Source organism: Heterodontus francisci, chromosome 3, assembly GCF_036365525.1.
Source record: "Heterodontus francisci isolate sHetFra1 chromosome 3, sHetFra1.hap1, whole genome shotgun sequence".
Classification (NCBI taxonomy): Eukaryota; Metazoa; Chordata; class Chondrichthyes; order Heterodontiformes; family Heterodontidae; genus Heterodontus; species Heterodontus francisci.
In genome coordinates, this window is record NC_090373.1 from 118,193,767 (window position 1) to 118,207,126 (window position 13,360).

The window sequence follows — 13,360 nt, forward strand, 5'->3', positions numbered from 1 at the left end:
ACTCCAGGCGCTGCTTCACAAACCACTGACCACCTCCAGGCGCTTAACCATTGTCTCTCGGGACAAGGAGGCCAAAGAAGCTAGCTGCAATTATATAGAAGGGGCATCAACTGACAATTTTCAGTGAACAGAAAAGATGCAGGTTAAATTATCTGTATCTATGTGCAGAAGACCTTACTTGAAATTCAAGCTATGTTGTTATTGCAAGATGAAGACAATAACAAAGTCAAATACAAAAATGTAAATTAATCCAAAATGTTTATTTGTAAATTGTACAAATGCAATGAAAAACTAAAATAATTCAATAACTTTCCAGTTCTCGGACCACATTTTCAACTTCACTTCTTTCTCAATAATATGCCATGTAGAAAAAGTACAAAACTTACACACAAGCGGAGCTGAAGTTTGACGGTGGTTTTGTTTAACCATATTCATTATAGGCCTCAGTCTCCTACAGATTAACATACTGCTTATATCTGCACAAAGGAGCATCGATAAATATCGCGACCACTCCCAAAAGAGAACAATCAGGTCATTAAGAAAAAAGGAATTTGAACTGCACTCATCAAACTCTCAACAATGCTTATATATCCTCATCAGTTAAGAGTAACTAAGCCAAGAGCATCGTAAGACTGCTACTGTTTGAACTAGCAATTGTGAGGGATTAAAATCAAGTTAAAATAACTAAGATCTCATTAACTATAATTTATGTAATTCAAAGAGCTAAGGAGGAAGATGTACAAACTGAGATTGCATCTTGACCCAAGTAAAGGGGTATGCAAAGAAAATCTTATATATCTTGCACGCTGAATCCAAATAGAGAATTCTACTACGGCACCTTTTCTGCTGTCAGCACTGCAGATGCATGCTTACGAGCCTGAAAAGAAACAGATACGGCAAATATTATTCTGAATCATTGGTAGATATTATAGATTGAATTTAACAGTTATCTAATTATTACAATTTGAAAACAAGGTCAATTTTACTAGGTTATGATAACTTTTATCTCTAGAATCATCACTGTCACTGAACTAGTAATCAAGAGGCCCAGGCCAATGCCCTGGGTACACAGGTTCAAATCCCACCATGGCAACTGGTGGAATTTAAATTCAATTAATTAATAAAAATCTGGAATTGAAAGCTAGTGTCAGTTTCATGGCACCATTATCATCAGCGATTGTTGTAAAAACCCATTTGGCTCACTAATGTCCTTTCCGGAAGGAAATTTGTTGTCTTTACCTGGTTTGGCCTACATGTGTCTCCAGACCCACAGCAATGTGGCTGACTCTTAACTGCCCTCTGAAATGGCCTAGGAAGCCACTCAATTCAAGGGTAGTTAGGGATGGACAACAAATGCTGCCTTGCCAGCGACATCCACATCCCATGAAAGAATTTAAAAAAAACTAGACAAATATGTTTTGCACAAGAATTCCCCAGATTTATCTGTTATGCACTTTCTTTTCAGCCATGTATCTAAAATTAAAGGATAGGATTATTACAGGTAAGTTTCTGAAGAAAATAGTTTTGAGAAAAAAAACTGAAAGCAGAGAGGGGAGTGGCAAGTCAGAGAAATCAAAGGGTTTAAGCATGGGGAAGCTTAGTAGCTGCAAGAAGACAACTGAAAGGCAGTGCAATTAATAAATAATAATTGGAGAAGTTCATGGTATTCTTGGGACTTAGCCAGAAACTCCACTCTATTGGCACTGATTCCACCTCCCTCAGAAGCCAATTTTTTCAGGTTGAAACAGACCATCCATAATCTGAGCGTCCTTTGCAAGCCCAGGCGAATTTCAAACTTTAAATACAATAACTTATCTTGCCAAAACTGTGTATTTCCACCTAAATTTCATTGCCCACTTCTTTCAAAGAATAATTTCAAGAAATTAATTGCTTAAAATTAGATGACAGTTCACCGTTCCTTCAAAGTTCTTGACCAAGTCCACAGGGAAATTACAAAACTTCTTTTTCATATCAGATGTTTAATTGGAAAGATTTGTTTTCATTTGCTGAACATTTCCTGAGCTATATGTGATAGGAAACAGTTCCAGTTTTTTTTTTTTTTTTACAGTCTACACCCAATTATTCAAGATTGTGTATTATGGTTAAAAAACTGAATTATTCAATAATTTGAGTTGTGATTTTTGAATTAAGAACTGTAGACTGAAATATTTAAATGTCTCGGCTTTCAAACTATGGTCCCTGGACCCTAGAGTACATGACTGGAATTACTGTATTTTTCTGCATTTGTTCCATTAATAGCATGTTCTGTTTTAAATAATGTTTTCTGCCAAGCAAGCATAATTTTGCTTTGTCTAGTACCAATATTGGATCAATAATGTGCCAGTTATTGGTAGAGACTGGGTTAACATTTGAGGCTATCTCGCCCCACCCCACCCCCACAACAAAAAGTTTAAAAATCTTTAGTATAACAGATTATGACATGTTTTTCTGCTAATAATTCACAAAATAACGATTTGTGTTTTTTGTGCTATGTCAACAAGATTTCAATCGTATGTACAAGTGATATGTTTTTTCAACAGAGCATGCTGGAAATACACAGCAGGTCTAGCAGCATCTATGGAGATGGAAACAAAGTTAATGTTTCAGGTCAATGACTTTGTCAGAACAGGAAAAAGTTAGAGATGTAACAGATTTTAACCACGTACAGAGACAAATAAAGTGGGGTGGGGTGGGCAGGGATTGAGAAGAAAAAGAACAAAAGGGAAAATCTGAGATAGGGTGGAAGGCAGTAGAAACAAAAGATGTGTCCACAGGAGGTGTAAATGGCAATAGCAGAATCATTACCAACAGTTGTTGTCTGGGAAAAAAAAATGGGAGTAACTGTTATGATCTGAAATTGTTGAACTTGATGTTGAACCCAGAAGGCTGTAACGTGCGTAATCAAAAGAGGAGGTGCTGTTCCTCAAGCTTCATTAGAAGAGGGTAGAAGGCCACGGACAGAGGGTCAGAGTGGAGGGGGGCAGAGAATTAAAATGGCAGGTGACTAAAAGCTCAGAGCCGCGCTGAGGACTGAACAGAAATTTCATTAAAAACAATGAAATTTTGACTTGCGGCATAGAACACAAACACTTTTTTTTTTAAAAGGTCACTTACATTTTTCTCTTCTGCTGATAGAAAACCATTTACTGCCACTATCTGATACTGCTTATGCTTCATACTTCCAATAAACCTGCGTATCATTTTCAGATTGACTCCAGTCAAATCACGGCGCAAGAGTTTCTGCATTTCTTGGTTGCCAGGATCAAAAATCAAAAGGCAAAGTGTTCCGTTGTTCCTTTCCTCTATGCCTATAATAGTTCGACTGTGACCTGAAGTTCAAAGATTTATGCATTATTTTACTTCAAACAGATTTTTGACAAACTATAATCGTAAAAGCTTTCGGCAATGGTTTCAAAATTAACTTTCTTGAACTCAAAAACTCAAATTAAATAGTTTGAAAAAGTAAAATATCAAGCTCTTGTTCACTTAGCTTTTTAATTTACTGTTCTTTATAGAATTACATTTTTTCAGCTTTTTTACATTTTCCTGATTATTTTTGAGCATTTTTGATAAATGACATGTAAGCTAGGCTTCAAATTATTCACAATTTATGGTTTAATACTGTACTGCATCCAAATGTTACAAAAATCTAGGCTGCCAGACAGAATATGTAAGTGAGAAATTAAATGCAAAGATTAAAAATTCACTTCAAATGCTTCCTTAGGATCTGCATTGACAACTGCAGATAGTGGGTTCTGGGATGAAAAAATTTCCATGACATACATCACAGCACAGACTGCTCATCGCTTCAGTTCTGACTACAGATCTGAATATGGCTGGGTGGGGGGAAATGAGGAGGTAGGTGGAAAGGAAGCAATCAATGAAAATTTGCACTACCTCGTACGACATTGCATTGTGAAGACCTATGAGAGACTGTTTATCCCAATGCATTGCTGTCAAATAACGTGCTTAAAAAAAAATTGTAGACCATATCATTTTATCTGTTGTTTTTAAGTACTCTATCTCATTATTTCTGTTTATTGTACACTAGTAGTCATGCCTCTTTGTTACCATGGTGCTGTAGATAGATTGGTGGCTTGTTTGTCCATATGATCCTGGATTGTAACCGTAGCCCTGGATCCTTGCCTGAAGAATAGAACTGCTTTAACCACTCAAATAATCGAGGATGTGTGTCTGATGGTCCAGTGGGATGGTGAAAATCAACAATTTGACACCTAGAATAACCAGATAGATTAGTTTCAACTTATTCTAACACTACAGGTAAAAAATGTTTGATGGGCAGATTTAATTATCATCAGTAAAAAGTATTCCTCTATGCTTTCTATTAGTTTGATTTTTTTTCTCTTGTAGTTCTTCCTCTAATTTCTTTTACCCTTTTTCTAGAAATGGTGACTCAAGGTGAGGTATGGTTCCACATATGCGAGGAGCCCTCTTCCAAGTGGACATCTAACATTTGAGTTTAGACTTCAAATGCTGGCAGCCCAAATGTATTGTGGGGAGCATTGTAGTTGTGTTTACTCTTGTCGTCACCAGACGTTCAGATGTTATTCCAGCTTGATGTTGATCAGAACTAGGAACCATGGTGTTCTTCCCCTCCATAGGGACAGTAAGGGCAGTTTTATCAACAGCTGACTCACAGATTATGGATGGAACCTGGAATTTTGTACGACACATTAAAAATTAAGACTGTTACAAGGAGAACAGCTCAAACAATTCTAAGATACCAAATGACCAAGAGATTTCAAAAAATATTTTTTGAAAACTCCACATTACCCAATGACCTAAAAACACTTGCTCCTCTATTAAGGGCCAATGGTATTCAGTGAACATAATGAGTATTTTAAAGCAAACCAAATTATTTTTAGACAGGCGTAAATAAATCCTTGAAACAGACATTAATATGGCAAGATCATGGGTCTGTAGTTGCTTTTGATATCACATGCAGTTATTACAATACTGTGTCAATGGGTCTTTACTACATCACCCTATCCACACTAAATGAAACTATTTGATGTTGCAGTATCCTTTTTGAGGGTTTTAATATTGCAATAAGCATTTCCATCTTTTCCTGTACTTTAAAACTAACAGGTAATTCAGGTTTCCTTTGAGCTGTAGAAAACTCATGATTAGGAACATTCTGGGGGATCATATAGATAAGGATACTTGGACTTCGCTTCTGGGATTTGGGCTTAATTAGGCCTCCGTTGGCTCTGAGAAGCTTATACAAGTTTCAGTGCTTAATCTAGTTTCTAGCGAGCAGAGAGCCAAAGCTGCCAAATTTGACTATATCATTCAGTTTATCGGGATAAATGGTGAGGCAAATTGAAAAATTCACACTGTTGCAGCACACTAATGGTGAGATTTAGGCACAATGTCAGGCAGAATAGAAACAACTTTACTCTGCATTTGACCCATGCTGCAGGTGAATTACTAGAAATCCTTGACGTGGACATTGGATCTGAAAACTGAAAATTTACTTCTCCAGCACCAACATTCATCTACTTGATCACCAAATAGAACACTTGAGTAACAATGCTAAATTCATAAATGCTGTCAGCTGCAAATGCTCTCCACAACTCTTTCAAATAATTTGGTCATCCAGGTACCATGGGGAGGTGGAAAAACGGTAGACAGGGAGAAAAAAATTCAGTTTAATCCTGTTTTGTGGAAGAGGGACTGAATATTCTAGTTAAAAAAACAAAACTACTCTAATCACTGCAAAATATAAATGTTTGCTTATTTCTGGACTGTAGAAATATTCAGCTGCAGTTATCAACATCTTTAACATACAGTGCAAACACATCAATGACATCCATTGGGGGAAATGGATACGTACATTAATTTAGTTGGGGATTGGATAGTACTTTAATGGTGCTGTCATACAGCAGGTACCAATTTTGGTCCATAATCATTAGAAGCGAATTTGAGTGTCAAGTTAACTCCAGGACTCCAACCAGCAAAGAACTGAATGAAAAGCTAGTGTTATAACCACTAGATTAAGAGGTTCATTTTGTAATCAATCCAAGGTATTGTTAACTCTACTAACTTTATTCTTAGAAAGGTCAATAAAGAATAGACTTCTGTTGCACCAATCCAAGCTCGAGTGCCCCGTAGTTTATTTTTAAATTGGGCAGCACCTTGAGGATCAAAACCATCCTTCCATGCTTCCTCTATCATAGCCTGGAGTTTTGGAATGCAAGGGATTACGACATCTAAAAGAAAGAACAAGTTAAAAATGTTTACATCCAAACTAAAAAAGAAACGCATTTGGTCAAATATAATCTTAGTTAAACTGCTAACTTTCTTCATTCTACTGGTCCAGTAAGACAATGACCAAAAATGACTTCTAGGGAGTACAGGAAAAAGTTTTACTTAACAGCTTTGGGTATTAATTTGATTTTTTAATTACATAGACTTGACTTTGGATACAGACGGTTATGGGTTTAACTCTCCCACTAGAACATAAAATCATCATCTAGGTTGACACTTCAGAGTCACACAGAAGAAGACCTGCATTGTTCGAGCTACTTAATGTCTTTTGGATGAAGCACCTGCCAGTTCTGGTGGTCATTAAAGATCCCTTGGAGCTCTGTGAAGTGCACTTCTGGTGCTCTTGAAAACATAATTTCCTGGAAGCACCAGCACCAAAATATAGATTCGCTGGTCATTCATTTCATTAGTAATTCTGTGAAAAATAGCTAACCTGTTTGCTTACACAGCAGCCACTGCATTTTAAAGTGACATATTGTATGTGATAAGGTGCAATATAGATGGAAATCTATTTTTTCTCCTCTGCCTCCCACCCACCCTCGTTATTCTCCCTCGAGTTTTTACCCTTCTCCCATTTCCCCCCCACCCCCCCATCTTCCCCCCACCTAATTTCCTAAATGCATTTCAATAGTTTACAACCTATGGTCTGCAGCAGTACAATAACAAAAAGAGTATTTAGCTTTTACTAACCAAATAGCTTCAAATGCTAAAACCACTTTCACAAATTTTTGCAAAAAAAGGCTCACATTTAGATAAGAAATTATATATATATATATTTTAGAACATTATACTTGACATGGTAAAAATGCTGAAACAGGTTTTGAGCTCTCATTATTTTCTAATGAGTCTAAATGGCTACCTTTGCTTCTAAAGCTAAATGAGGGTGACAGTTGAATGTAAGATTTAAAGAATATAAAAAGATGGTTCAATTCTGAGATACATTTGATAGATTACAGTTCTCTACTATTTAGCACTTTATAATAATGCAATGGTCTCCTTAGGCCAACATGGAAAACAAAGAAAAGCACAGTTGTGATCTAGGATTACCGACTTACAAATAAATATGATGCGAGCTTGCTTAGGAAAGAAGATGTTTCTTACTATCTGCTCTCACCATCCTACGAACAGTAAGATTTTTGTGCAATATCTGTACCTTGTAAATCACGCTTATACTCTTCCATTTTCATAAGTGAGGAGAGAAGCATTTGAAAGTTTCGGTATCCACATCCCCAGCCTTTGTCTCCTACAGAAGCATGATAGTGATCTGTTTCTGCACACAGAAACACATGCCTTATTTCTGTACCATTTCTTTGATAATATTCATTTAGTGCCCTTATTATACCTGTAAAAAAAAAGAACATAGTTCAATAAGTACAAATGAATGGAGCTCAGTTCTTATGCCAGATTAGATTAATTGTTTTAGTAGAAATTTATATAGCAATTAAATCAAATTTAATCAAATAACTTAAAATTATACAGTTAAGGGAAATGTAATGAACTTCTTTTCAAGCACTGCTAAATTTCAAGTTATAAGCAAATTAGTCTACCTTATCTTTAAATATTTTCTACCAAAAGCAATTTATGGCAGTTAAAGCTATAAAAATTCTCATCTAGTTCCTATTAGGTGCCAGCTTTGGATCAGTTCTCTCGCCTCGAGTCAGAAGGTTGCCATTCAAGTCTCATCCAGAGAAGCGAGCACAAAATCTAGGCTGATATCACGGTGCAGTCGGGAGTGCTGCACTGCTGGGAGGTATCTTTTCTCAGAGGTGACTTTAAACTTTGGTTCTAATGGCCATCTCAGGTATAAAAGATCCCAGGGCATTTTGAAGAAGGGTAGGAATTATCCCCAGTTTCCTGGCCAATATTTATCCCTCAACCAACACTACTAAAAATAAATTATCTAATTGTTATCACATTGCCGATTGTGGGAACTTCTATGCACAAATATGCATTTCTTACATTGTAACAGAAACTACCTTTCAAAAGTACTTCATTGGCTATAAAATGCAACCCTTTCTTAATAGTCAAAGCAATGTTGGTCCTGTTCTCAAATTAATTGTTGACAACACCATTATACACAAGTTCTATGTGTTAATTGTTTCTCCCAACCTTGTATAGTCTGAATTTCTTGATAAATATATTGCCTTTAGTTTTAATATGGAAACTGTAAAAAGAGTGTTTCAAAAAATTTTCTTAGAACACAGGATCTGCATTAGAAACTAATCTGCTTCATTGGTGCAGTGGCTTCTCAAGTATCATTCACAAAGCAAGACTCTGCCTAGGATTCAAGAACATTCAATTTAAATGAAGAACCAATCATACCTGAAGTCCTAGTTCTACCATCATCTTCTCCCAATGCTAAAGTCTCCATTACTTCTGCTCTCCTTCGATGGTACTCTGCAGGATTCATCTGACCTCGTGCCACAGCCCTCTCCATATTGTGCATTGCCTGTTGTTTGTATCCTCCACGATTATCTAACCCATACTGCTGCTAGAAAGAGAAAAAGATAACATTTTAAATAACTTTAAAATTCCAGTTTGATACAAGCCTGACTGGAAAAGGGAGTTGCAGGAACAGCAGCCATCCAATATACATTTATGGGGTTAGCTTCAGTTTAATACGATGGTGTGGTTAATAACTATTGTCTCTGTATATTATTGTCCTGTGATGTTGCTTACAGTGGCTCAGAGGATATACGACTTTAGAACTGCATGACAGGGAAAACATGATGAGAAGTGTTACAGTAAGCAAGTGTAACAGAAGAAATATACATTATACAAAAGCCTTTTAATATACTTTGCATGAGGTCTTCTGTGGAGCTGCTTACAGTGACTGAGAATTTCCATTTGAAAGCATTAAGGAGAAAACTTAAAGGGAATGACTTAATATGTTATAAACAAATACTATGCAAAAATAAGCAACCAAACAGCAAGTCTAATGAGAGTACATCAACCTTTCCCCAGTGTGCTCCCACTTCTTTGAGGTACTAAAGTTCAAGAAGAGCCTGCTGTTCTGGTTATAACATACCTTAACACAGCTGCTGTGCAATGTCCGATGATCTGCTGTTTTACAGTGTATTCATCAAAGAACAAACAAAGAACAGTACACCACAGGAACAGGCCATTCGGCCCACCAAGCCTGCACCGATCTGGATGCCTGCCTAAACTAAAACCTTCTGCACTTCCAGGGAGCGTATCCCTCTATTTCCATCCTATTCATGTATTTGTCAAGGTGCCTCTTCAACGTCGCTATCGTACCTGCTTCCACCACCTTCCCCGGCAGCACGTTCCAGGCACTCACCACCCTCTGTGTAAAGAACCTGCCTCGCACATCCCCTCTAAACTTTGCCCCTCGCACCTTAAACCTATGTCCCCTAGTAACTGACTCTTCCACCCTGGGAAAAAGCTTCTGACTATCCACTCTGTCCATGCCGCTCAGAACTTTATTTTATTTATTTTTTTTATTTAGAGATACAGCACTGAAACAGGCCCTTCGGCCCACCGAGTCTGTGTCGACCATCAACCACCCATTTATACTAATCCTACACTAAGCCCATATTCCTACCACATCCCCACCTGTCCCTATATTCCCCTACCACCTACCTATACTCGGGGCAATTTATAATGGCCAATTTACCTATCAACCTGCAAGTCTTTGGCTGTGGGAGGAAACCGGAGCACCCGGCGAAAACACACGCAGACACAGGGAGAACTTGCAAACTCCACACAGGCAGTACCCAGAATTGAATCTGGGTCGCTGGAGCTGTGAGGCTGCGGTGCTAACCACTGCGTCGCTTTGTAAACCTCTATCATGTCGTCCCTCCACCTCCGTCGTTCCAGTGAAAACAATGAGTTTATCCAACCTCTCCTCATAGCTAATACCCTCCAGACCAGGCAACATCCTCTTCTGTACCCTCTCCAAAGCCTCCACATCCTTCTGGTAGTGTGGCGACCAGAATTGCACGCAATATTCTAAGTGTGGCCTAACTAAAGTTCTGTACAGCTGCAGCATGACTTGCCAATTTTTATACTCTATGCCCTGACCGATGAAGGCAAGCATGCCGTATGCCTTCTTGACTAACTTATCCACCTGCGTTTCCACTTTCATTGACCTGTGGACCTGTACGCCCAGATCTCTCTGCCTGTCAATACTCCTAAGGGTTCTGCCATTTACTGTATACCTCCCACCTGCATTAAACCTTCCAAAATGCATTACCTCACATTTGTCCGGATTAAACTCCATCTGCCATTTCTCCGCCCAAGTCTCCAACCGATCTACATCCTGCTGTATCCTCTGACAATCCTCATCACTATCCGCAACTCCACCAACCTTTGTGTCGTCCGCAAACTTACTAATCAGACCAGCTATATTTTCCTCCAAATCATTTATATACACTACAAACAGCAAAGGTCCCAGCACTGATCCCTGTGGAACACCACTAGTCACAGCCCTCCATTCAGAAAAGCATCCTTCCACTGCTACCCTCTGTCTTCTATGACAGAGCCAGTTCTGTATCCATCTTGCCAGCTCGCCTCTGATCCTGTGTGACTTCACCTTTTGTACCAGTCTGCCATGAGGGACCTTGTCAAAGGCTTTATTGAAGTCCATATAGATAACATCCACAGCCCTTCCCTCATCAATCATCTTTGTCACTTCCTCAAAAAATTCAATCAAATTAGCGAGACACGACCTCCCCTTCACAAAACCATGCTGCCTCTCACTAATAAGTTTGTTTGTTTCCAAATGGGAGTAAATCCTGTCCCGAAAAATCCTCTCTAATAATTTCCCTACCACGGACGTAAGGCTCACTGGCCTATAATTACCTGGATTATCCTTACTACCCTTCTTAAACAAAGGAACATCATTGGCTATTCTCCAGTCCTCTGGGACCTCACCTGCTGCCAATGAGGATGCAAAGATTTCTGTCAAGGCCCCAGCAATTTCTTCCCTTGCCTCCCTCAGTATTCTGGGGTAGATCCCATCAGGCCCTGGGGACTTATCTACCTTAATGCTTTTCAAGACACCCAACACCTCCTCCTTTTTGATAATGAGATGACTGAGACGATCTACACTCCCTTCCCTCGGCTCATCATCCACCAAGTCCTTCTCTTTGGTGAATACTGATGCAAAGTACTCATTTAGTACCTCGCCTATTTCCTCTGGCTCCACACATAGATTCCCTTCTCTGTCCTTGAGTGGGCCAACCCTTTCCCTTGTTACCCTCTTGCTCTTTATATACGTATAAAAAGCCTTGGGATTTTCCTTAATCCTGTTTGCCAATGACTTTTCATGACCCCTTTTAGCCCTCCTGACTCCTTGCTTACGTTCCTTCCTACTGTCTTTATATTCCTCAAGGGATTCGTCTGTTCCTAGCCTTCCAACCCTTACGAATGCTTCCTTTTTCTTTTTGACTAGGCTCACAATATCCCGCTTTATCCAAGGTTCCCGAAACTTGCCAAACTTATCCTTTTTCCTCACAGGAACATGCCGGTCCTGGATTCTAATCAACTGACGTTTGAAAGACTCCCACGTCAGATTTTGATTTACCCTCAAACAGCCGCCCCCAATCTAAATTCTTCAGTTCCTGCCTAATATTGTTATAATTAGCCTTCCCCCAATTTAGCACGTTCACCTGAGGACTGCTCTTATCCTTATCCACAAGTACCTTAAAACTTATGGAATTATGGTCACTGTTCCCAAAATGCTCCCCTACTGAAACTTCGACCACCTGGCCGGGCTCATTCCCCAATACCAGGTCCAGTACGGCCCCATCCCTAGTTGGACAACTACATATTGTTTCAAGAAGCCCTCCTGGATGCTCCTTACAAATTCTGCCCCATCCAAGCCCCTAGCACTAAGTGAGTCCCAGTCAATATAGGGGAAGTTAAAATCATCCACCACTACAACCCTGTTACCTTTACATCATTCCAAAATCTGTCTTCATATCTGCTCCTCTACATCCCGCTGGCTGTTGGGAGGCCTGTAGAAAACTCCCAACATCGTGACTGCACCTTTCCTATTCCTGAGCTCCACCCATATTGCCTCGCATCATGACCCCTCCGAGGTGTCCTCCCGCAGTACAGCTGATATTCTCCTTAACCAGTAATGCCACTCCCCCACCCCTTTTACATCCCCCTCTATCCCGCCTGAAGCTTCTAAATCCTGGAACATTTAGCTGTCAATCCTGTCCTTCCCTCAACCAAGTCTCTGTGATAGCAACATCATAGTTCCAAGTTTTAATCCAAGCTCTGAGTTCATCTGCCTTACCTGTTATGCTTCTCGCATTGAAACAAATGCACTTCAGACCACCAGTCCCGCTGTGCTCCGCAACATCTCCCTGCCTGCTCTTCCTCTTCGTCCTTCTTGTACAGGTCCCATCTGTCCCTGAAGAGATCCCAATGGTCCAGATATCTGAAACCCTCCCTTCTACACCAGCTGTTCAGCCACGTGTTTAGCTGCACTATCTTCCTATTTCTCGCCTCACTGGCACATGGCACAGGGAGTAATCCTGCGATTACAACCCTAGAGGTCCTGTCTTTTAACTTTCTACCCAACTCCCTAAACTCCCCCTGCAGGACCTCATCACTCTTCCTGCCTATGTTGTTGTTACCGATGTGGACCACAACGTCTGGCTGTTCACCCTCCCCCTTCGGAATGCCCCCTGTCCGTTCAGAGACATCCTTGACCCTGGCACCAGGGAGGCAACATACCATCCTGGAGTCTCTTTCACGTCCACAGAAGCGCCTATCTGTGCCCCTGACTATAGAGTCACCTATAAATATTGCTCTTCTGCGCTTTGTCCCTCCCTGAACAACAATGCCAGCCGCGGTGCCACTGCTCTGGCTGCTGCTGTTTTCCCCTGATAGACCATCCCCCCCCAACAGTATCCAAAACGGTATACTTGTTAGAGAGGGGGATAGCCACAAGGGATTCCTGCACTGACTGCCTGCCCCTTCTAGCAGTCACCCATCTATCTGCCTGCACCTTGGGTGTAACCACTTCTCTAAAACTCCTGTCTATGACGCTTTCTGCCACCTGCATGCTCCTAAGTGCATCCAGTTGCCATTC

General features: G+C 39.9%; 1 protein-coding gene across 3 annotated transcripts in view; it reads right to left on the bottom strand.

Annotated features, from left to right (window-relative positions):
- Positions 1-259: 259 nt before the first annotated feature.
- The window catches only part of zufsp (zinc finger containing ubiquitin peptidase 1), a 56,913-nt gene continuing 43,812 nt past the window's right edge, over positions 260-13,360 (bottom strand). For 2 of the 3 annotated variants that reach the window (XM_068018479.1, XM_068018485.1), the window contains 6 exons: positions 8,614-8,782; positions 7,445-7,633; positions 6,068-6,233; positions 4,072-4,235; positions 3,115-3,329; positions 260-877 (listed from right to left, as the gene is read on the bottom strand). In XM_068018479.1, coding sequence (XP_067874580.1) covers positions 830-877; positions 3,115-3,329; positions 4,072-4,235; positions 6,068-6,233; positions 7,445-7,633; positions 8,614-8,782 — 951 coding nt within the window. In that variant the 3' untranslated portion in view covers positions 260-829. The remainder of the gene's footprint in view (positions 878-3,114; positions 3,330-4,071; positions 4,236-6,067; positions 6,234-7,444; positions 7,634-8,613; positions 8,783-13,360) is intronic. The other variant, XM_068018493.1, reaches the window with a different exon arrangement.